Source organism: Lygodium microphyllum, chromosome 22 (genome assembly GCF_053477565.2).
Source record: "Lygodium microphyllum isolate KBCC chromosome 22, Lygodium_microphyllum_v1.1.10, whole genome shotgun sequence".
Classification (NCBI taxonomy): Eukaryota; Viridiplantae; Streptophyta; class Polypodiopsida; order Schizaeales; family Lygodiaceae; genus Lygodium; species Lygodium microphyllum.
In genome coordinates, this window is record NC_141156.1 from 20,241,167 (window position 1) to 20,262,719 (window position 21,553).

The 21,553-nt window shown below is 42.3% G+C and overlaps 1 protein-coding gene across 3 annotated transcripts in view; it reads left to right on the top strand.

The window, feature by feature from the left end:
• Positions 1–17,898, top strand: part of LOC148016942 (lactoylglutathione lyase family protein / glyoxalase I family protein) — a 55,044-nt gene extending 37,146 nt beyond the window's left edge. For 2 of the 3 annotated variants that reach the window (XM_087663258.1, XM_087663260.1), the window contains 6 exons: positions 15,420–15,481; positions 15,607–15,667; positions 15,764–15,843; positions 15,917–16,008; positions 16,092–16,181; positions 17,646–17,898. In XM_087663258.1, coding sequence (XP_087519384.1) covers positions 15,420–15,481; positions 15,607–15,667; positions 15,764–15,843; positions 15,917–16,008; positions 16,092–16,181; positions 17,646–17,752 — 492 coding nt within the window. In that variant the 3' untranslated portion in view covers positions 17,753–17,898. The remainder of the gene's footprint in view (positions 1–15,419; positions 15,482–15,606; positions 15,668–15,763; positions 15,844–15,916; positions 16,009–16,091; positions 16,182–17,645) is intronic. The other variant, XM_087663259.1, reaches the window with a different exon arrangement.
• Positions 17,899–21,553: the final 3,655 nt, after the last annotated feature.

The window sequence follows — 21,553 nt, forward strand, 5'->3', positions numbered from 1 at the left end:
GGACGCTTCACCAAATGCTTCTGATGCTGCGATGACGGCTCCCCAAGCTCGAGAGTGGATTGTTGATAGTGGTGCCTCATGGCACATGACTCCTTTATCAGATGGTGTTGCCCAGCTGCGACCCTCGCGTGGGCAGATTCTCATTGGAGACAGCTCTTCAGTTTCTGTTGCAGGTCGGGGTAAGATGCAGCTTATTCCGGATGGACGAGGTGGTACCCATACCTCAGAGGTTTTGCATGTATCAGGATTAGGGTACCATCTCCTTTCAGTTCATAAGATTTGCTCCCTTGGTCTTTTGGTGGAGTTTGACAGTTCTACGGTGCGAGTCCTTGATCGTGGATCGAGGAAGGTTCTCTCATCTGGATATGAGGAGAACGGCATTTACAAACTGAAGTCTTCCACTGCCCTCTCTACTCTTCTTCTTACCTCACAGTCACAGTCTGAGTTATGGCTTGCTCGGTTTGGTCATCTGAACTATGACTATCTTCGGAGGGCGTCACGTGGACAGCTTGTTCGAGGGTTGCCGGATATAGTGGTGAGCCAGCAGCCATGTGTCTCCTGCATTCGGGGGAAGCAGCATAGAGATGCCATTCCCCACACAGCTTCGCGGCGGTCTACCTCACCGATGGAGCTAGTATCTACGGATCTATGTGGCCCTATGAGGAATGAGTCCCTGCGTGGGAGCTCGTACTTCATGCTGATCGTGGATGACTATAGCAGGATGACATGGGCCTACTTTTTGGCACTAAAGTCAGAAGCTTTCTCACACTTCAAGGATTGGCTTCTCTTTGAGGAGAACCGATCAGGCCGGAAGTTGAAGACCTTGCGATCCGACAAGGGAGGTGAATTTGTATCTAATGAGTTTGCTCGGTTTTGTGCAGATAGAGGAATTCACCAGGAGTTTGCCAATACCAATACTCCTCAAGAAAATGGTATTCTTGAATGGAAGAACCGCAGTGTGATCGAGATGGCGCGCACTATGATGGAGCACCGACAGACCCCTCAGGTTCTGTGGGCCGAGGCTGTGGCTACTGCAATCCACATCCTTAATCGATCCCCTACTTCGGCCGTGGAAGGGATGACCCCATTTGAGGCTTATTTTGGATCGAAGCCAGATATTTCTTAGTTTTGGGTCTTTGGGTGTGATGCCTATGTTCACATTCCCAAGGCTCACCGTGATAAATTTGAAGCAGCTTCCTGAAAACAGGTATTTGTTGGCTACAGCTCCGTGTCCCAAGGCTACCGACTGTATGATCCCGTCAAGCGGGATGTGTACACTAGCCATGATGTGCGGTTTGTGGAGGTTCCGGCTACTTCAACGGGTGAGGAGCATCCGGTTCTTGGAGATCCAGGGGAGAGTTGGGCTCCTCGTACAGTTCCATTGGAGCCCGTGCCTTTTGATTATGATTCTGTTTCTGACACAGAGTCTACAGTTCCACCGGACACTCTGAGGAGTTACCACTGGTGGATATTCCAGAGTCTTTTGCTGATGGAGAACGACGAGGGGAGGTTCGGCCTCCTCCTCGCTGGGCCCGTGACACACTCCGTGATTCAGGGATCGAGGGGGTTCCTGAGGAGTGGGGACCGCAGGATGGTCCGCGGCGGTCATGGAGGCACCAGGCACATTCTTCGGAGCTTGTTTGCTCCAACTATTGTTTGATGACCCGTGTTATGCAGGATCGAGAGTCCACCTCCGTGAAGGAGGCTTTACAGTCCGCCCCACGGAAGAAAGCTATGGAAGCCGAGTTGGAGGCTATTGAGAGGAATGGCACTTGGTCACTCGTGCCCCGCCCCCCGAAGAAGAAGGTGATTGGAGTCAAGTGGGTCTTCAAGACCAAATATCTCAGTGATGGTACTTTGGATAAGCACAAGGCTCGCCTTGTTGCTAAAGGTTTTGCACAACGCCCAGGTATTGACTGTCATGACACTTTTGCCCCCACAGCTCGTATGGTGACCATTAGAGCTGTTCTTGCTTTGGCTGGCCATAGGAGATGGCCTGTTTATCAGTTGGATGTGAAGTCGGCCTTCCTGAATGGTGATTTGAAGGAGGAGATCTATGTTGAGCAGCCTCCTGGCTTTGGTTCTTCAGATGGGAAAGTCTACAGGTTGAAGAAGGCCTTGTATGGCCTCAAGCAGGCTCCGCGTGCATGGAACGAGAAGATTGATTCGTTCCTTCAGTCTCAGTTGGGATATCGGCTGTCCAAGGCCGATCCGCAGCTGTATGTTCACACTTCCGAGGATGGTTGTGTGCTGTTTGTATTATATGTTGATGATTTGATTGTCATAGGTGATGCTGCACAGCAGGTCCAGGAGACGAAGTCAGCTTTACATCGGACGTTCGAGATGACGGATTTGGGTGTGGTGTCTTTTGAGATGGAGGATTGTCGGGCCCTCTCTACTCCTATGGATCCGAACTGGAAGGCCACTTCCCATTCAGCTTCTCCTTTGGCGGATGCGTCCCGCTATCGACAGTTGATTGGGTCCTTGATTTGGCTTTTCAACACCAGGGTTGATCTATGTTTTGCTGTTGGGCTCTTGGCAGGGTTCATGAGTGAACCTAAGACGGTGCATTGGCAGGCTGCTCAGAGGATACTTCGGTATCTGAGGGGGACGTCTGATTTGGGGATTCATTACCCCGCAGGGACAGATGGGTCAGATCTTGTACTTGCAGGTTGGAGTGACTCGGATTGGGCCGGTGACGTGGACCACAGGCGGTCTACTACAGGTTACTGTTTTACTTTGGGTGCAGGTGTTATTTCATGGAGTAGCAAGAAGCAGCCCACGGTAGCCCTTTCGTCTACTGAGGCGGAGTATCGGGCCGCGTCTTCCACCACATGCGAGGTTGTGTGGCTTCGTAGATTATTGGAGGAGCTTGGGTCCCCCCAGACTCGTCCTACATTGCTGCGATGTGACAATGAGAGTTGCATTGCCTTGGCAAGGAACCCTGTTTTTCATGCCCGGACGAAGCACATTGAGATCCAGTACCACTTCATCCGAGAAAAGCTTCTGGATGAGACCATCACTGTGGAGTATTGCAAGATGGAGGACAATCTTGCGGATTTGTTTACGAAGGCGCTTCCTCAGGCTCTACTTCGGCGACATTCCAGATCCCTCAGGCTTCTGCCCTGTCCAGGCTCTGAGAGGGGGTGTTAGAGATCATAGCCTGTTTGGCAGCAGCAGGGCACAACAGGGCAGGTTTGGTGGCAGTCTGCACAGTCGGACTGCCACGTGGCAGTCCGACTGCCTGCAGCCCAGTCGGCTGCATTTAATGCAGCCGACCTGTTCTGGTTGTGCCCTGTTTCCTGGCAGATTTCGGCTATTTTTATCCGACACTTTCAGCAGTCTGGACACACTTCTCTGACGCAGATTACAGACCGGTGACGCGCAGTTTCTGTCTCTGTTCACAGATTTCAGACAACAGACAGTGCAGACCGCAGCAGACTTCGAGGTGGACAGCAGGTTGCATCGTCGAGGTGGAGACACGCAGTCTAGCGCACTGCGCCCGTGTATATCTTTGTATTCAGCATTCTTTATACAGCAGATCTTCATCGTCCACTGTCTCTTTCTCTCCCTTCTCTCTCTGCGTTCTCTCTCTCTCAGTCCTACGCTTCCGCACCGCTGCACTCTGACACAATGCTAGAGAATAGGTTGTTGGTGGTGTTGTCTCTCTTTCTCCTCCTACTGAGGATCAGAGGTCTTGTACCTCAAACACCTTAGTGCAATGCTAGAGAATAGGTTGGTAGTGGTGCTGCCCCTCTTTCCCCTCCTACCGAGGATTAGAGGAGATGGGACTCAAAAGATACACATGCACTTTTTTTAATTGCCTTGTCAGTGAAAAGATCAATCATTTCACACATTCGGTCTTGTAAGACCTCAAAATCAGCATGGGATGTACTCGAGAGTATGTTTGCAGCACGTAACGAGGCCAGGTGTGATGTTTACCAATTCAACATTCTAAATGATTTCATCTACATTGAGCAGCTCCTCATGCAAATCGTGTATGTGAGTAAGGTGATCTATCATGCCCTATTACTCTTATTCATTTTCACATTGGCAAACTCTCTATGGAGAGAACTCTCTTCTAGAGTCGTATCTTGGTTTCCACACCTCTTTGATGTTGTATTTGAGGGGGGGAAACAACCCCTTATATTTGTGGAGTTAGAAGGCCTCTTGTTGCAAGAGGAACAGACTTAGAAGAATGTTGCATTGCATTCAGGAGATGTGGCTATGCTTTGCAAGTTTAAAGGCAAAGAAAAAGTCAAGCAAAATGCAAAAAATCAGCAATGGACAGTCATCAAATAAGGTTGTTCAAGACATAGAAAAGTAAAAAAAAAAGGGGAAATGTCATTATTGCAATAAGTCAGGTCACTATATTGATGAATGCCATAAGAGATTAGCCAAAGAGAAGAAAAAGGACTCCAGTTTGGTTGTCCAAGAGACATCAACAAACAATTCTATTGAGGGTGATACTTCAGTTAACTTCGTGGAGGACTATGCATTTTTGACTTGTAGTTATGATTCTTCAATGGTTGATTCAGCATTTAATGCTGCTAAAATGCAGCAAACATGGTATTCTGACAGTGGAGCTTCAAAGCACATCACTTCTAGGAAGTGTTTGTTTTCCTCTTTGTAATCAGCCCTTGCTGGGAAGTGTGTTACATGTGCAAACAAGAGCAATTATGATATTTGTGGCATTATTACTGTTGTAGATGGTTCTGACTTCATGCTTCTAGATGTCTTGTTTGTGTCCGGCATTACAAAGAACTTGTTTATATTTGCTTTTAACAAGCATGGTTTTTAGGTCATCTTTGAGGATGGAAAATGCATTGTCAGAGACATGGAGATGGATTATGTACTCTGACTATTTGGGACCCTGTATAAGGGTTTGTTTTTGTTGGATACCTATGATGCAGAGTCTCATGATACTCTGGCAGTCACTACTCTATCACCCGCCATGCAGAATGCGGAGCTATGGCATGCCCACTATGGACATATGAGTTTTTGGAGTTTGATGACCCTTTAGAGGTGTCATATGGTAGATGCATTGCCTCAAGTCAAGATTCCATCTCCTCATGTATGTGAGGGATGTATTTTAGGTAAGATGCATATATTTGTCTTAAAAAAGGATGGTGCAGTGCGTGCTATGCAGAAATTGCAGCTTATTCACTTTGATGTTTATGGTCCCATGAGGACACGTGGAATCCTTGCATGCTGTAAATGGCCGGATAGACATAATACAACAAGCTGTTGCTGCACCATGCGCACCTGAATAGTAGGGTATTGATGATGGTTTGCCACATACAATGGAAGATGTAGTAGAACATGAAAGGGTTGCTATAAATGTAGCAAAAACTATCCCGAGATGGTTGTTGCAAACTCTCCAAGAGAGTAAAATGGATGCTTCTTTTGCTAAACGCACTAGGAGGCTACTAGACATGTAGCACATGATGCAGGGGAGCCCATTTGACTGATTTTACGGAAGTAGATGATAGTGATGAACTTATATTTATGAGCTCATTGTTGGATGATGATGAGTCTACTTCCTTGGACGAAGCTCAGCAAGATGTACATTGGATGTAAGCTATGCAGGACGAGTTAGACTCTATTGCCACTAACTCTACATGGGATCTTGTGGATTTACCACTTGGCAAGAAGGCCATTGGCACAAAATGGGTTTTTAAACTCAAATGTAAGCTTGATGGTACCATTGACAACTACAAAGCACGGTTGGTAGCAAAAGGCTATTCATAGAAGAAGGCCATAGATTATAAAGAGACTTTTGCTCCTACATCCTGTATGAGTACGGTGAGATGTGTAATTGCTATGGCAGAAAATTATGGTTGGAAGGTACATTAGTTGGACATTAAGATATCATTCTTGAATGGGGATTTGCATGAGGATGTTTATGTATCACAATCTCTAGGGTTTGTGGTTAAGGGGACAGAGCACACAGTATGCAAGCTAAACAAAGCTCTTTATGGTCTCAAAGAGGCTCTGCATGCATGGTACTCTAAAATTGATGCATATTTGGCCAGCAAAGGGTTTAAAAACAGTCCAACTGCTCCCACTCTATATATTAAGAATAAAGGGGAAGACTTGCAGATTATCATTTTTTAATATAGATAACATGCTATTCACTGGATCTTCAAAAGCAAAAATTACAGATTTCAAGGCATTTGCTATGTCAAATATGGGTTGTCTATACTATTATTGGGGATTTAGTTCACCCACAACACAATACGTGGATAAGCTGTTATATAGGTTTAATATGCAAGATTGCAAACCTATGTGCACTCCTATGGAGCTAGGCTTAAAGCTGTCTATGCATGATGGTGAAGAGATGTTTGATGTTGCAATTTATAGCTAGGTTGTTGGATGTCTTATTTATCTTTCTAACACACGCCTCGACATTCGGTATGCAGTATCCCAAGTGAGCAAGTATATACATAGCTTACGGACTATACATTGACAAGCAATTAAGCGGATCTTCAAATACTTGCAAGGTGCTTAGTCACATGCATTATTATTTCATATAGGGGAGACTTGCAATTACAGGCTTATAGTGATTTAGATTGGGTTGGTGATGTAGACACTAGGCAGTCTACTAGTGGATACTGTTTCTGTTTGGGCCATTCATGCATTTCATGGCTAAGCAAGAAATAGCCTATAGTGGCTACCTCGTTCTCTGAGGCTAAGTACAGGCAGCCTTTACAGCAATAGTGGAATGTGTATGATTGCGCAGCTTGTTGGCTGATCTAGATTTACTATTGGAGGGTCCTACATCCATTCTTTCTGAGAGTCAGAGTACTATTGTAGTGGCACGAAATCTTATGTATCATGCTTGCATGAAACATATTGAGGTGCATCACCATTGTGTTAGAGAGAGATGGCATTTAGGAGAGATCAGCTTGATGTATGTTTCTACATAGGAAAATGCTGCATTTTCACGAAGGTACTACCATCTAGCGATTGGTCATTCTTGTACTTTACCACATTGGCATTGCAGGTGATTGTTAGAATTTGCCAATTCTATGGGCAATGTCCAATGTTTTAGTCTTTAGTTTTTTTTCAGTTCTTAGTGTGAACACAACTAAAGTTATAAGTTATCTCACCACTCTTAGAGTTAGAGTTTAGAGTCGGTTAACTCTAGTTGAGTTAGAGGTAGGTCTATCTTAGACCAATCTTGTACCTTTTATTCTCATTCTTTTAGTTCAGCAAGTATTTTCTCATTGTCTCTCTTTTCTATCGTCCATAGTTGGCTGCCATTTTCTAGCAATACAGACACATAGGGGAAAGAAGAGCGAAGAAGAGAGGAGGAAAAGAGTGGAAGATATACAACAAGCAGAGCTTGTAGCCATTAAAAAGCAAAAGGAAGAGAAGGCCAGGAATGAAGAAGAGCCATAGAAAGATGATCTGGAGAAGAACAAGGAGAAAAGCTCTCCAAAAGGGGGAAAGAAGAACACTACTAAGAAATAGGGTAAAGAAAAAAAGACTCCGTTGGAACAAGAAGATGCATTGGAAACGGCCATGGAGGAGTCCAGAAAAGCTGAAGTGGAAAGACAAGCCAAGGAAAAGAAAGCAAAGAAGGAATATTGCCTATCTGTACAAAACTCAGTGGAGGAGATATGTAGAAGAGAAAAAAGCCCAGTGGAAGCTCCACCTAGGCATTAGCTCAAGCAGAGCGGGAAGCATAACTAGTGGAGAAGGACACAAGCTGATTGAAGGTAAGGGGAAAGAGCCAGTCCATCCCTTATCACTACCACCACAGCCTACCCAAGCACTTAAAAGAACCATACTACCTATTATCCCACTGTCGTTGCCACAGCTTCCTAGATGAAAGAATTCTACTCATTTTTGTTAGGAAATCTATCAGTGGAATCTGTCCTTACAAGGTTAAAGAGGCTTGTAGTAGAAGAAGTTGAACTAGAAAGGAGGATGGTGAAGGTGCTGCGGCTAAAAGACACCTCGTCTCAAGTTCCCTGTAGAACACAGGGAACTGGATAGGGCTTTGATGGCCTTCTCAAGACTTTGGAAGAGCAAAGAGACCAGAAGGAAGAAGTAAGGAAGCAAGTGGTGTTAGCACTAGAAAGGGAAAAGGAAGCTTATATAACACTCTAGCGGTAGTACACTAGGAAGGTTTACACTCTTCGAACAGAGCTAGCCACATTGGCTAGAAAAAAAATGGATAATGATAGGTATGAGGAGTTATTGGCACAGTATAGATAGGAGAACGAGAATAGGGAAAAGGCGGAAGCCCTTCATGAGGAAACCTAAAAAATTACAGTAGAACTAAGAGAGGCTGAAGGAGCAAGACCAACAAATTATACAATTACAGCTAGATGATGAAGAAGTGAGGCAGATGAAGGAGAGAACCCTCAAATTGATACATAGCAGCTAAGAAATACGTTTCTTTCAATTTGAAACTTACAAAACGTTTCTTAAAGTATGAAATGTTTCTGAGAGAAAAACGTGGGTGTTTTTTTCTTTTGGGTGAGTTGGAACCCAAAACATGGTTTTTTTGACAAAAACTATTGGGCAATGTTAAATATGATAATGATGATGTGTAATGACTTGTGAGGGCTCAAGATTTTGGATAAGAGACTAATTTTTTTGTGATTTTGTTTAGTTATTGGACATTGTCAATCTAGTATCTATTCTTGTCTTGAGAGTTGATTATTATACGATTTTAGTCTCGTTTATGAGTTATTTATGATATATTATGATTCATTCTCGATTTTGACAATTGTCAATTAATTTTGAAATAATAATCATGATGTTGCAACTTGACTCAGTCTATATTGTAGATAGACTATTTACATATTTATTTCAATTTTCTTTGTATGATATATATGAATCATATTGTTTGAGTTCTAAATCATAGTATAGCTTGTCCAAATACTAACTTTGACATAAGTGACAAGTCAATAATGGATCATGGATATGTAACATATTCTTCTTAATTGACTCTATTATCACTCAAGTTCAATTGGCTTTTCTTTGTTTAGGAGAGAGTTCCATAGAGGTTTAGAACCTCTTTTCCTAGTCAAAACTATTAAAAATCTCTATATAAAAAACCCGTGTTTCTTTTTTTACCTCTTCTTGAAAGAAACTTACGAAATATGTTTTTGACGTTTTGTTTCTGAACGTTTTTGGTTACTACGATTTGGTAGAGTAGTGGAAGGAAGCAAGGTACTGGCAAAATAAGGTGTTTGAAAAGCCTAGACTGGTGCTTGGCTTTGAGTCACAACTAGCTTGGAGACAAACTATCTTGGAGGAGAGCAATGAGGCATGGATGGTCTTGTGTGGAGCATTGCCTAAGAAAAGAGATCCCGTGCATTTACCCCACCCATGAAGATATGGTGTTGACTGTGACAAGATGCTCGGGTTAGGGTAACTCGAAGACAATGAGCATAGATAATAGTGAAATAAACGATTGCTGAATATACAATGCTCATGCAACAAACACTATGCTACAAACTCCTGTACTCCGAATGAATCTTGAAACGTAGCAAGGTAGCCTCTAGATGTCAAACACCAGCAAACGCAGCCAAGGAAGGTTGGATCTAATGCAGATGGCAATGTAGGAGAGAGAGCGACTTAGCTTGGGCCTTGTATTAGTGTCGTAACTCATTACTCGTAAGTCGTTGCTCAAGTCACAGCTTTGTATTTTGCTTTGATGATGCATATTCTCATTCTAAAGATTGTCGAGTACAGATTTGTTAAATTTTAAGCATATTTTACATTTTTTAATGTTGTTCCGTTTTTCCATTCCCCGTCCCCTACTTTTGGCCGTCCTCGAGTCACGTCCTCGTCCCTATCACCATTCCCATCCCTTGTCACTTGTGACTATGGTTGATGGACACAAAGATCTGTTGTGACTCTTCTCTATTTTTAGGAGCTGATACCATAGTTGCACTCGTACGGAGTATGAACTGGTTCGTACTATACAGTTCGTACCGTACCGTACCGTACGAATTCGTACAAAAGGCAAGTTTTTTTTTTTGGGTTTTTTTTTGGGGTGTGTTGTGGTGTGGTTGTTGTTGTTGGTGGTGGTTTGGGTTGTTGACTGTTGTTGTTGTGGTGGTGGTGGTGATTTTGTAGCCTTGATCGATCGACCAAGAAAGTGTCAGAAGTGGAGCAGCGGTGGAAGCATAAACATGTGCTGAAATAAACTGCTGAAACACAAGACAAAAAGAGAAAAGAAAAGAACACGATACAGATGAGAACTCAGATGTATGCACAGGAGATGGAATCCATATATCTGAATACGAGATAGTCGCATACAATAGTGAGTCATTGGCTGTGTGGGCACTGGCACTAGCACTGGCACTGGCACTGGCTCCTCTCTCCACAGAGTCTGTAGATGGTGAAGATGATGATGATGATTGAGGAGGAGCACTGAGTATAAATAGGCTAAAAAAGTGGGGAGCAATAATGCTGGTCGGACAACATTAATGCTGGCCGACTAATGCATAAAAATGCTCCACTGGCATAAAATGCCACACCAGAAAAATACCTAAAATACCTAATAAAAATGCCCAGCCCAGATCAAGCTCAGACTCACACATGAGCTGACAAATACTCTGCTAACACCCTCTCTCAGATCATGGGTGATCTGATACAATACAATAGTACAAGGAAAAGGGATCAGGAATTATACAACATAGAACCACCAAGTAGAACCATGGATACCCAAGCAGTGGGTGATCAAGCCACCACCAAGGTGCCTCGGAGAGAACCTGATGTCGATGTCGATCGTACCAAACACCTGAAAAGAGAGAAGATCATAGCATGTCTCTGTGTCCGTTACCAATGTCTCGCAGGAGTATACAAGATCATCCTGTCAAAAATGCCCCTGAACATAGGTGACCATGGATTCCCCGCCTTTGGCTAGACCGCCAAAGTGTCCCCCATATGAGCTCCAAACGAAAGCCTCCCGCTCTCTGTCAGATAACCAGCTCATCATGAACCTGGATGTCAATCCCAACTCCAGGATTTGATTCCACCAGACTGAAGTCGATGCGTCAGGGACGTCCCTCTCTGGAACCTGTGCACCTGTATAAAAGTATAGATGAGGCGCGGCTGCCCCATCTGAACACCCACTCACACTCCCTCTCTGGCACAAGAGAGTCGTGAGGGATGACCTCATCACCACCACTAGAAAGCAGCCGAGGAAGGGGCCACCAAGCCCTTCCCGCGATCCAAAGAAGAGGATCCCTTCCGCGCCTTGGACTTCTTCTTGGGCGGAGGATCAGAGTCGGAGTCCGATGAAGGAGAGGACTCATCGATAGAGTCAACAGCCCACTTCGTCTTCTGCTCCTTCTTCCTGGAAGCCGCTAACGTCTTGTAGTCCTTCCGCAAATGTCCCTTCTTGCCACAGTGGTAACACTGGGCCTTCGACTTCTTCTTCCCGTTACCCCTCTCTAAAGCTACATAAGCCTCGCCTCCATAATGTGCCGGAAGCCGCCCCTGTAATCTCAAGGATGTCTCATGCTCAAGAAGCATCGAGGTCATATGTGTAAAACTGATAGGAGACGATGATGTCTACGCCCGCAAAGCATTGGCCACTCCATCAAACTCCGGGGGGAGCTTGTAGAGGACCGTCTCGACGAGATGCGCCTTCGGAAGAGCAGATTGCATGTGCCGAAGTTGGTCCTGTACTTGCGTAACATGAAGAAGAAAAGATTGAATAGTATCTTTCGGCTCAAACTTCATCTGTTGGAGCTGGCCATAAAGTGTGACTGTCCGCATGGTGGAAGGTGCCTCGTACATCTGCTGCAACTTCTGCCATACTTCAGGAGATGTCCTACAGGAGGTAACCACCGGTAAGACTGCTTTAGAAATACACCGAAGCGACGTCGAGTAAGCACGGGCATCGTCCAAGTCACATGTGAGCACCGCTTCCTCATGGTTGTCCTCATCAAAGTCTTCAGGAAGAGGAAAAGGACGGAGAGGTCGAGGAATAGCTCCACAGACGATGTACCATAACCGCTTCTGCACAAACCAAGCTTTCATGACAGCACTCCATGTGAGATAATTAGGTCCATGTAACTTATTATCAGGGGAAGTGCACGGAGGAGCCATATGGAGAGGATAAGAAGAGAAGTAGAGAAGAGATGGAATTTAGAGAGGAAACACAGCCAAAACACAAGCACAGACTGCAGAAAACGAAAGTTCACATGCAATATAATCCAAAATCTGATCAATAGAAGACAAAATCTGCTGCAGAAAGTTAAAAGATCAGTCAAAAATTGCCAAAAACAGCAAAAACGGCCTGAATTAACAGTCACCCAGCCACAAGAGACGCTGAATCAGCAAAACGCAGGCTGTAAACTGGAGAAAAACAGGTAGAAAGCTGTTGCCAGCAGCTGCAGATGAAAAACGCAGGCAGCAAAGGGTGCGTAGGCAGCAGGCGATGGTAAGACTGCAAAAAAAACGCAGGCTGAAAACAGCCCCAAAACAAGGCGCCTGGCTGCGACAGCAGTCGTCCGATCAGCAGGGGTACAAAACAGTCCTGAAATCAGCAAGAAAACACAGCAGAAACACAAATCCTAAAAACTGATACCATGTCAGAAGTGGAGCAGCGGTGGAAGCATAAACATGTGCTGAAATAAACTGCTGAAACACAAGACAAAAAGAGAAAAGAAAAGAACACGATACAGATGAGAACTCAGATGTATGCACGGGAGATGGAATCCATATATCTGAATACGAGACAGTCGCATACAACAGTGAGTCACTGGATGTGTGGGCATTGGCACTGGCATTGGCTCCTCTCTCCATAGAGTCTGCAGATGGTGAAGATGATGATGATGACTGAGGAGGAGCACTGAGTATAAATAGGCTAAAAAAGTGGGGAGCAATAATGCTGGTCGGACAGCATTAATGTTGGCCGACTGATGCATAAAAATGCTGCACTGGCATAAAATGCCACAACAGAAAAATACCTAAAATACCTAATAAAAATGCCCAGCCCAGATCAAGCTCAGACTCACACATGAGCTGACAAATACTCTGCTAACAGAAAGGGGGTGGAAGCTTGATTAGACTCCTCATACATGTTTTGTTATGATTTATCCTAGAGCCAAAGGCCATACATAAGGTATTCAAGCAGTTCCAAACGTTTCTAATTGATGTTCCATCATTTTTCACAATATGTTAGTGTCGTCAATAAATAAATTCAGCATCATTTGAGAATCATCAAGTAGCTTAATCCTATTGATTTTACCTTTGTTCACAGCTCATTTTGCACCACCCAACCCAAAGCATTAGTACACATTGCTAATAAAACTAGGCCAGAGGATAGCTTGGTCTAATGTACCTTCTGAGAGTACACGAATTAGTGAATGTACAATCGGTAGCTACTTTAGCCTTAGCAATTGCAAAAAAACCATAACAATATTCATAAATCTTGTACCAAAACCTTTGGTGGTTTATTTGGTAACTGTTGGTCTCACAGGTCATTTTGGCCTCTTGTAGACGTTAATAAAGCTTCTCATGTCATTTCATATCTCTCTCTCTCTCTCTCTCTCTCTCTCTCTCTCTCTCGCTCTCAACCTTCTCTCTCTCAAGCATACATGCCTCTTATTTGTATGATCATTCATGTATGATGTATCCACTCCTATATATGTACTTGTAAGTTGTAGCGCATGTTGCGCATGCGGCATATGCCATAGAGGTTTTGGCGTGTTACCCTCAAGTATTCATTTTATATACTCCAATAGCATTGCTATTTAGACTTTAAACATTGGTTCTATCATCTATAGTTCAAAATAATGAAGTTAAAATTTTTTTGTACTAATATCGTACCGTACCTTATAAAATCTTAAGGTACCATTTAGTACCGTACCGTACCGTACGTTTTGTACGTGACAACTATGGCTGATACAAACAACATTGACATTAAATTTTGTCCAAGACACATTGGTAGTGGCTTGATCACCCATTGCTTGGGTATCCATGGTTCTACTCTGTTGGTTCTATGTTGTATAGATTGTGAGGAGTCATTATCACTGTATCCTTGTATTGTATCAGATCATGGGAGAGAGTGTTAGCAGGATTGTTAGCTCATGTGTGGGTTTGTGCATGCGAGAGGGTTGGGCATTTTAGTCTGTATTTAAGGCATTATTTTAGTGATGGTTTGTATGGCATTTGTGGCATTTTATGCCAGTCAGACAGCATTAAATGCTAGCCAAACAGCCGCTATATTTGGCATACATTGGGCCTATTTAAATTTTATTCAGGGGCTCCCTCCCCATGCAATCATCATCATTCTTCAAGTGGTCTTCCATTGGAGAGGAGTCGGTGCTAGTGCCCATGCAGCCAGTGACTCACTGTTGTATACGTCATTCTCGTGTTTGGTATATGGATTCCATTTCCCGAGCACATCTCTGAGTTCTCTTCTTTTGCAGTGTTCTTTTGTTTTCTCTCGTGTCTTGTGTTTAGCAGTTTATTTCAGCACTTGTCTATGCTTCCATTGCTGCACCACTTCTGACATTCAGAGCGATCATGTGGTTTCCTTGTGCTTTCTTTACATTAGTTGGGACTTCATAACTTTCTTCCAAACAAGCTTGTGGGTCAATCAGTTTAATGTTAAGGGCAAAGGGGCAGTGTGTCATGATGAGGTGTGGCAGCAGATATACTGTGAAAGTGCAGAAAAATGCAGTTATCATCAGTGATGAAAGACCTTAAGGGATCTCAATGAAAGCATATCAAATTTTGACTCTAAGCATCCCAAACAAGCACCTAGAGTTGGGAAAGATTGAAGGCTAATGCACCAGCAGACAAGATCAGCTTGGAAAAATCGTGTAAAAACCACAGGTCTAGATTGCAGTGCTGAAATGGTGAGAATGAACTTTGAAGTCTATGCTGTGATACCATGAATGAAGTGACCAGATAAGAAAACTCTAACCATATGCTGCCCTGCTCATGCCCAGTTTCAAGAGCCACAGATGAAGCTTTGGCTTTTTGGGACATTGGCCACTGCCACACTATTGTATGTTACAACTTTGAAGAGGGTGAGAGGGACACAGGAGAGCCAGCCATTGGAGAGATATTGTGGTTATCCTAATGCTTTGAATCAGAATCAACTCACCAGTAACTTGTTGCCCAGCCACCTTTTGTCTCTGTGATGTGTGTTTGAGCCTTGTCTACCTCTTACTGCTGTTGCATCAGGAGGGAGGGAAGGAGGACTGCCTTGCAACTTGTTTGCCCAGCCACATCCTCTTTTGTCCATATTTCAGCAAGTTTGCAATTTGTTAGTATTGCATTGGGGGACTTTTGAACTTGTTGAAATTTGGAAAATCTGTAAATCCCTACATGTATATCAACAACCAATGAAACGAGTTGAAGCTTTTTGGCCCTCTGGGCTTACTATCTTTGTATGAACTGCCACCTGATTTTTGGTTCTTCTGGTGCAGATGTACAGAATCAAGGACCCAAAGGTCAGCTTAGACTTTTACTCACGTGTTTTGGGCATGAAGTAAGTGTTAAAGATTGTGCAGGCAATGGTTTTTTTCCATTTTTGCTGTCTTAACTATCACAGCTTTTAGGACTTGCTCTATAGCAGTCAATGTGTGATGATTAAGTTGGATTTTTTTCTGATAGGCTGTTAAAAAGGTTTGATTTTCCGGACATGAAATTCAGTTTGTACTTCATGGGCTATGAGGTCTACTTCTTACCATTAAAAAACTGATCATACTGACTATTTATAGCACTTAAGCCATTCCAAAGACACTTAGGTATGACCATCTGCTGATTGCAGAATGTTGATAAAGCACCTGCAGATCCAGTTGAGCGGAGTGTCTGGACTTTCAAGTGCAAAGCAACTTTGGAGTTGACACAGTTATACATTGTTTACCCATTCTACCTGAATACTTCTTTGAATTGAGAATAAGGCTATCTATTTAGTTGTTAGAAATTTATGCAATTGTCACAGCAATTGGGGCACTGAGTCTGATCCTGATTTCAAAGGCTATCATAATGGCAACAGTGAGCCTCGAGGTTATGGTAAGCCTGGTATACAACCCCAATTTATATTTTCTCGTGAAGTATATATATGATAATCTCATACTGCTTGTGCTTCTGTGCAGGACACATAGGTATTACAGTGGATGACACTTATGAGGCTTGCAAAAGGTTTGAGGAATTGGGAGTAGAGTTTGTGAAAAGGCCTGATGATGGTTAGTCCTCACTCCAAGTTTTCGATTGCAATTCAGTTGCATAGGCTTGAGAGACTGAAACTTGGAATCTAAATTTTGAAGCTGTAATACTATCACTTATTTAGTTAAGTACACGTCAACCTAGATGCCTCAGAATATGAGAAAAAAGGGTTTGCACAAAGTCACTTTGTATTTCATGATTTGTTCTCCTTGTTAGACTCAAACAAGGGCATTTGTCCATCTGTATGCCATAGCTGCCCTGATCTCTAGGATCTGCCATCTGTTCTAGAGCCGCCCTTTGCCTGCCCTCTTCACCACTCACTTTCAGTCTATTGCTGCCCCTCCTATCCACCACACTTGCAGAAGCTGCCGCCTCTGCAGGTATTCCAGCTGTCTGTGGGAACACCCCCAGTTGCCACCTCTCTGTAGCCACCAGGAGCACCTCCACCTCAGCCAGCAACCCAGTTGGCGCTGAAATTTGCAGGCAGTTGCATCAGAAATTTGGGGCTTTTCACTCTGACCTATTTCTCTCTCAATTTTCTCTGGGAACTTGGGGTTTTTTGCAATTTGCCTCCATTTCACCTCCAGAAACATCTGATGCAAGACAAAAATGATATGAAGGTAGTTGGGAAGAAACCCGTCACAGTCCCTCCATCAACGAGGATCACAAGCTTTGTGTTGATCTCGATGGTCTTTATGACAATCCTCACAATCACAACAATCAAAATGCTAACCTTCTATATGCCCGTAGAGAATACTTTGTTCCATGTAGCTTTTTGGAAGCGGAAATAGGGGATAGAACAAGCACATGTATAGGTGGTGCCATAATCACCAATGGAGAAGGCCAGATGCAACAAGGTTAGAATGATATGAAGGTGGTCAAGAAGAAACCCGGTCGCAATTCATCAATCGATCCTCTATCCCGATCTTGACAGGTCTTCATGGTCATAGCAATCGGAACACCAGTCTTCTCGATCTCACTTATCACTTCATTGGTCCTTGTGGTCCCAAACAATACAATCCTGCCTATCATACTCCTCTGCTGTTTGTATCCTTCAAGAGACCTACCAAAAAACAACAAAACACTACCACTAATGTGTTCTCGAAAGACTTGAGTGTATTTCTTGCAAGAAAAGTCATAAATATTTGAGAAGTCCAAGCTCTTTCATAGCATGGTTCAATGTGGGATAAAGAGTTAATGGGCACCTGGAATAGAATTAAGTGGACTGAGAAGGCACTGATGCTTGTAAAAGCACATGGAGCTATGGAAGATTGTTAGCTACCCTTGTTTAATGGCCATTAGCCATTACAACTTAAAGCTCAACTTGTATGCATGCATATTTTAAAACCAAAGTAACCCAAACATACATATGGTAGTCTTTACTACTCTGCATCCTTAATCTGACGTGTAGCTTATAATCTCTTTGTTTGTTTACTTGAGCTTGATATTATGCAATACCATGTCTGACTCTGTTGCCTGTGCAGGCAAGATGAAGGGGTTGGCATTTATCAAGGACCCTGATGGTTACTGGATCGAAATATTTGATTTGAAAAACGTGGAACACATTACAGCTGCTTCACTCACAGCTTAGTTCTGGGTGTATGCATCAGGAAACTTCCATATTTTGCACAAAAAGTTAGATTAAATTATAGAACAGACTTGCCAGCTTTAAATGGACATACCCATCTGTTTTGTGATAGGAAATTAGTAAATTGGAAAAATTGCAGGTTCTATGAATGAGTATCTCTACAAGCTGCAATATTTTCATGCTGCAATGCATGGCGACATGTAACGGGGAACGGGAAACGGTAACAGGAACGAGAAATGCGATTGGAATGGGGGGGGGGGGGGGGGGGGGCGGGGGGCATTCTAGGAATGGGGGGGAAAGGGAAATTAAAAAATAGATAAATATTTAACATTTTAAAAATAATTATGTATTAAACGACTTCACAAGTGTTCAAAGACACTCTAAAGCACACTTTAAAAATTATATTGCATAAATGGTGTGAGATACATTAAGACCAATTAGTGCTGCAAATAAGACTTGAGGACACTGCACACAACCGAGAAAAGTTAAACTCTAATGATGAAACTTTAAAGACTTAAGAGCCATAACTCATAAATGTACTTGGTTGCCTCCTGCCCACCAGATCTTTTGTTCTCTTCTATAGTTCTTGTAAACAGGATAGGTTCCCATTGCTCTAATACCATCTGTGACCTGCCTACAGCTTGTAAAATCTGTATAGCAATGCAATCCTAGACCTCTTTCTTGAACTACAACAATAACATATCCAAGCATCATGAAAGAGTGAATGCCCAAGTGGCAAGGTCAATAGTACATACAAATACAAAATTGAGAGTCAAGACTCCAGACTTACGAGTCATAACTCAAGCTGAAATTTGAATATGGAGCCCAAACTAATGTATTGGGCAGTTACCAATGAGACTGAGTACTCAACAAACTATTGAAAATATACAAAAAAAAGGTGAATGCTTTCCCAACATGGAATGGGAGAGTTGGAACATTGTGGAACGGTTGACATGGAATGTTCCAATCGGTTAGAATGTGTTCCTTGTTCCTAACTATTAGGATATGGCATTCTGGTGTTCCAAGTCCTCGTTTCGCTAGTTCAATGTTGGTATGTTGCAATGTCTTTTGTATGAGTTTTTCTTCATGTAAAATGTTGGTGCATCTTCATGTGGACTTTTGAGGCTAAAGTGTATGTAGTCACTCTCACATTAAAATGTCACCTAGAATTGGAGATAACTTGAAATCCTTTGAATGTGAGTGAGTTTGGCATCCAACAAAATGTGAGAAAGGCCAATATTAAAACTCTCTGGACTTGGACGATTAGTTAGATGATCTATATGACTACAGTTCTTCACTCATTTTTTCCCGCCCAAGGCATTTTAGAGGGATGGCTTGTTAGTGACCCTCACATTAGCATGGAGGCACTTATGACAAGGATGCTTTTCTTTTTAATCATGATGAAATTGGGGCACACATTCCTCTTTGGTGATGAGCACTCTAATATGAAAACCGTAGTAGTTATCTTCTAAATGGTGAATGCTCTTTCAAGAAATCATAGGTCAACCTAATGTGAACTTATATATTAAAATGAAGTGCAAAATTTGTGTTTTCCTATATGTATAGTTGAGTTGATGGAAAGGAAAAGATTGAAATAGCTTCCCTTTGGTAACAAAGGAATGTGAACTCTAGGGCCTTTTGGATTATGGATTATGCATGATTGGTTGGTGTGTGTATACAATGAGCTTGAAGGTTTGGTTTTCTTCAATTCTAGGGCTTTGCAATGTCTTCCTTTGGATGGTTCTACTCTACAGGTGAAACATGAGTTTTTTAAATACAATAATGCAATATTTTATATATTTGTACAATTTTTTTTTGATTTTGTATACATACAAATAACTATTCACAAAGAAACGGTTTCTTTGAAGTGCCTTACCTTGTTTATTGTGGCCATACATACTAGCTTGTATAGCATGTTAGGCAATGTGTATCATGCTTTGCTCTATGAGTTTATCTTGCATTGAGCTTTGCACTTTGTTGTTGTGTGGCACCTCATTTTGTGGTGCATCATTTATCTTTTGTTGCTAGCACCCCTTATTTTGTTGAAAAAAATGATGTTGTATGATGTATTATTAGAAAATTTGAAGTATAAAGCGCACTTAATGTGACTCATTTCTATATCTCACAAGTTAGATCACATTGAAAATCTCTCATTTGTTGGATCATTGGATCTTGAGTAGGCAATGTGGGGTATGCTTGCTTTATAGGGTTGTGTTGCACAGCAATGTATACATTGTAGTTGTGTAGGGGTTGTGCTTTATGGCCTTATATGTGCCCTCATGAATTATACCACAATGGGAAGTTTGTCATGCGACACTAAAGTGAAGATGTTTTATATAGTGGGGTGAATACCACATGAAATGTTAGTTCAAGAATTCACAAACATAGCTTGGAGAAGAAGTCTGAGAGAGAGCACAACTTAAAGCATATTGAGAGGTATTGACAAAGGGGATTTACAAGACCTTGTATGCTCTCAAGTGAATAGGTATATATACAAGGTACGGGGAAAATAGAACTTTGAAAGATGGAAAAAAGCACATTGGTGGTCTTATGTAAATCACTATTGAAATATGGTAACTATCCTCCCCTCCCCTTGGGAGTGATGTAGTGAACAACAACCGTCACTTATATATAAGGAAGTACCAAGCTTGATAGACTAGATTAATCTACAAAGGGAAGCTGGTCCAAAGCTTTGTGGAAGGCTTTAAACTACTCATGAGACATTCTTTGTGAAAATACTTGCAACATTTTGTGTTGGCACGTAGAGGAAGTTGCTCTCTCTTGCATGGAGTCTCTTTCAAACATTATGATAGTGCACATCAATGTGTGGTATATGCATGCAATACTTGATGTTATGCAATTGCTAATGTCATCTATCTATGGTAATGATGATGGTAGATGATAGTCCAACGTTCAAAGTAGCAAGCCAAACACGCTTTATCGTGGGTTGCTTCTTACTTAATCATAATATATATGAGGTGCCAAGCATGAAACAAAAATCACTTATGAATATTAGAGAATTGTAACAACCAGTCGAGTTGGAATTTCGAAAAACATGTAAATCTAGCAGTAATGATCCACCATTGGGATATAACAATCCAAGGTATTGAGTATCACTCAAGTAGCGAAAGATATGCTTCGTTGTCTACCAATGCTTGGTGCCTAAACTTGCTTATTTGTGAGATTGCAAATTGAATATTAGGCCTTGTAATGCATAGATAAATCAAGCATCAAGAGAATAATGACAAGAGGAAGAAGAAAAAGATAGTGATGGAGAAGAACTTTTTTTGTTGGTTCCTCATTCCCCCCCACACACTTACCCTATCTCATTGTCACTCTCTTTCTCTCTCTCTCTCTTCATATGCTTAAGAGAATAAGCTTGTAGCAAGAGTAGATGCTCTCTCAAAAGTACAGACGTAGGTTTGTGGGCTCTTACAATGTGACTTAGTTTGAGGAAAATCATTAAGAAAGATGATTTTTGGTTGCTAATCATTGGGAAAAGCTAGGGTGTAACTTAAAGCGTAGTAGGAGAAGATCAATTGGTGTGGTTGTATGCATGAAGAGGAACTAAATTGAGTCTTTGGATTGCTGTGAATTGATCTCTATAGAGAGTATAGGCTATTCATTGCTATTTGCTACCTTAAGGAGTTCTACCTTAATTTGGGTGCAATCTATGGCTCTAAACTACCTTGATTAAAGAGATAATGTGGATATATTTGAGGTTTGTCTATGATTTTGCTATAGTTGAATCAAAATAGGGATTTTGGACTCAAAATAAGGTCTTTTTGAAGCTTTAGGACATGG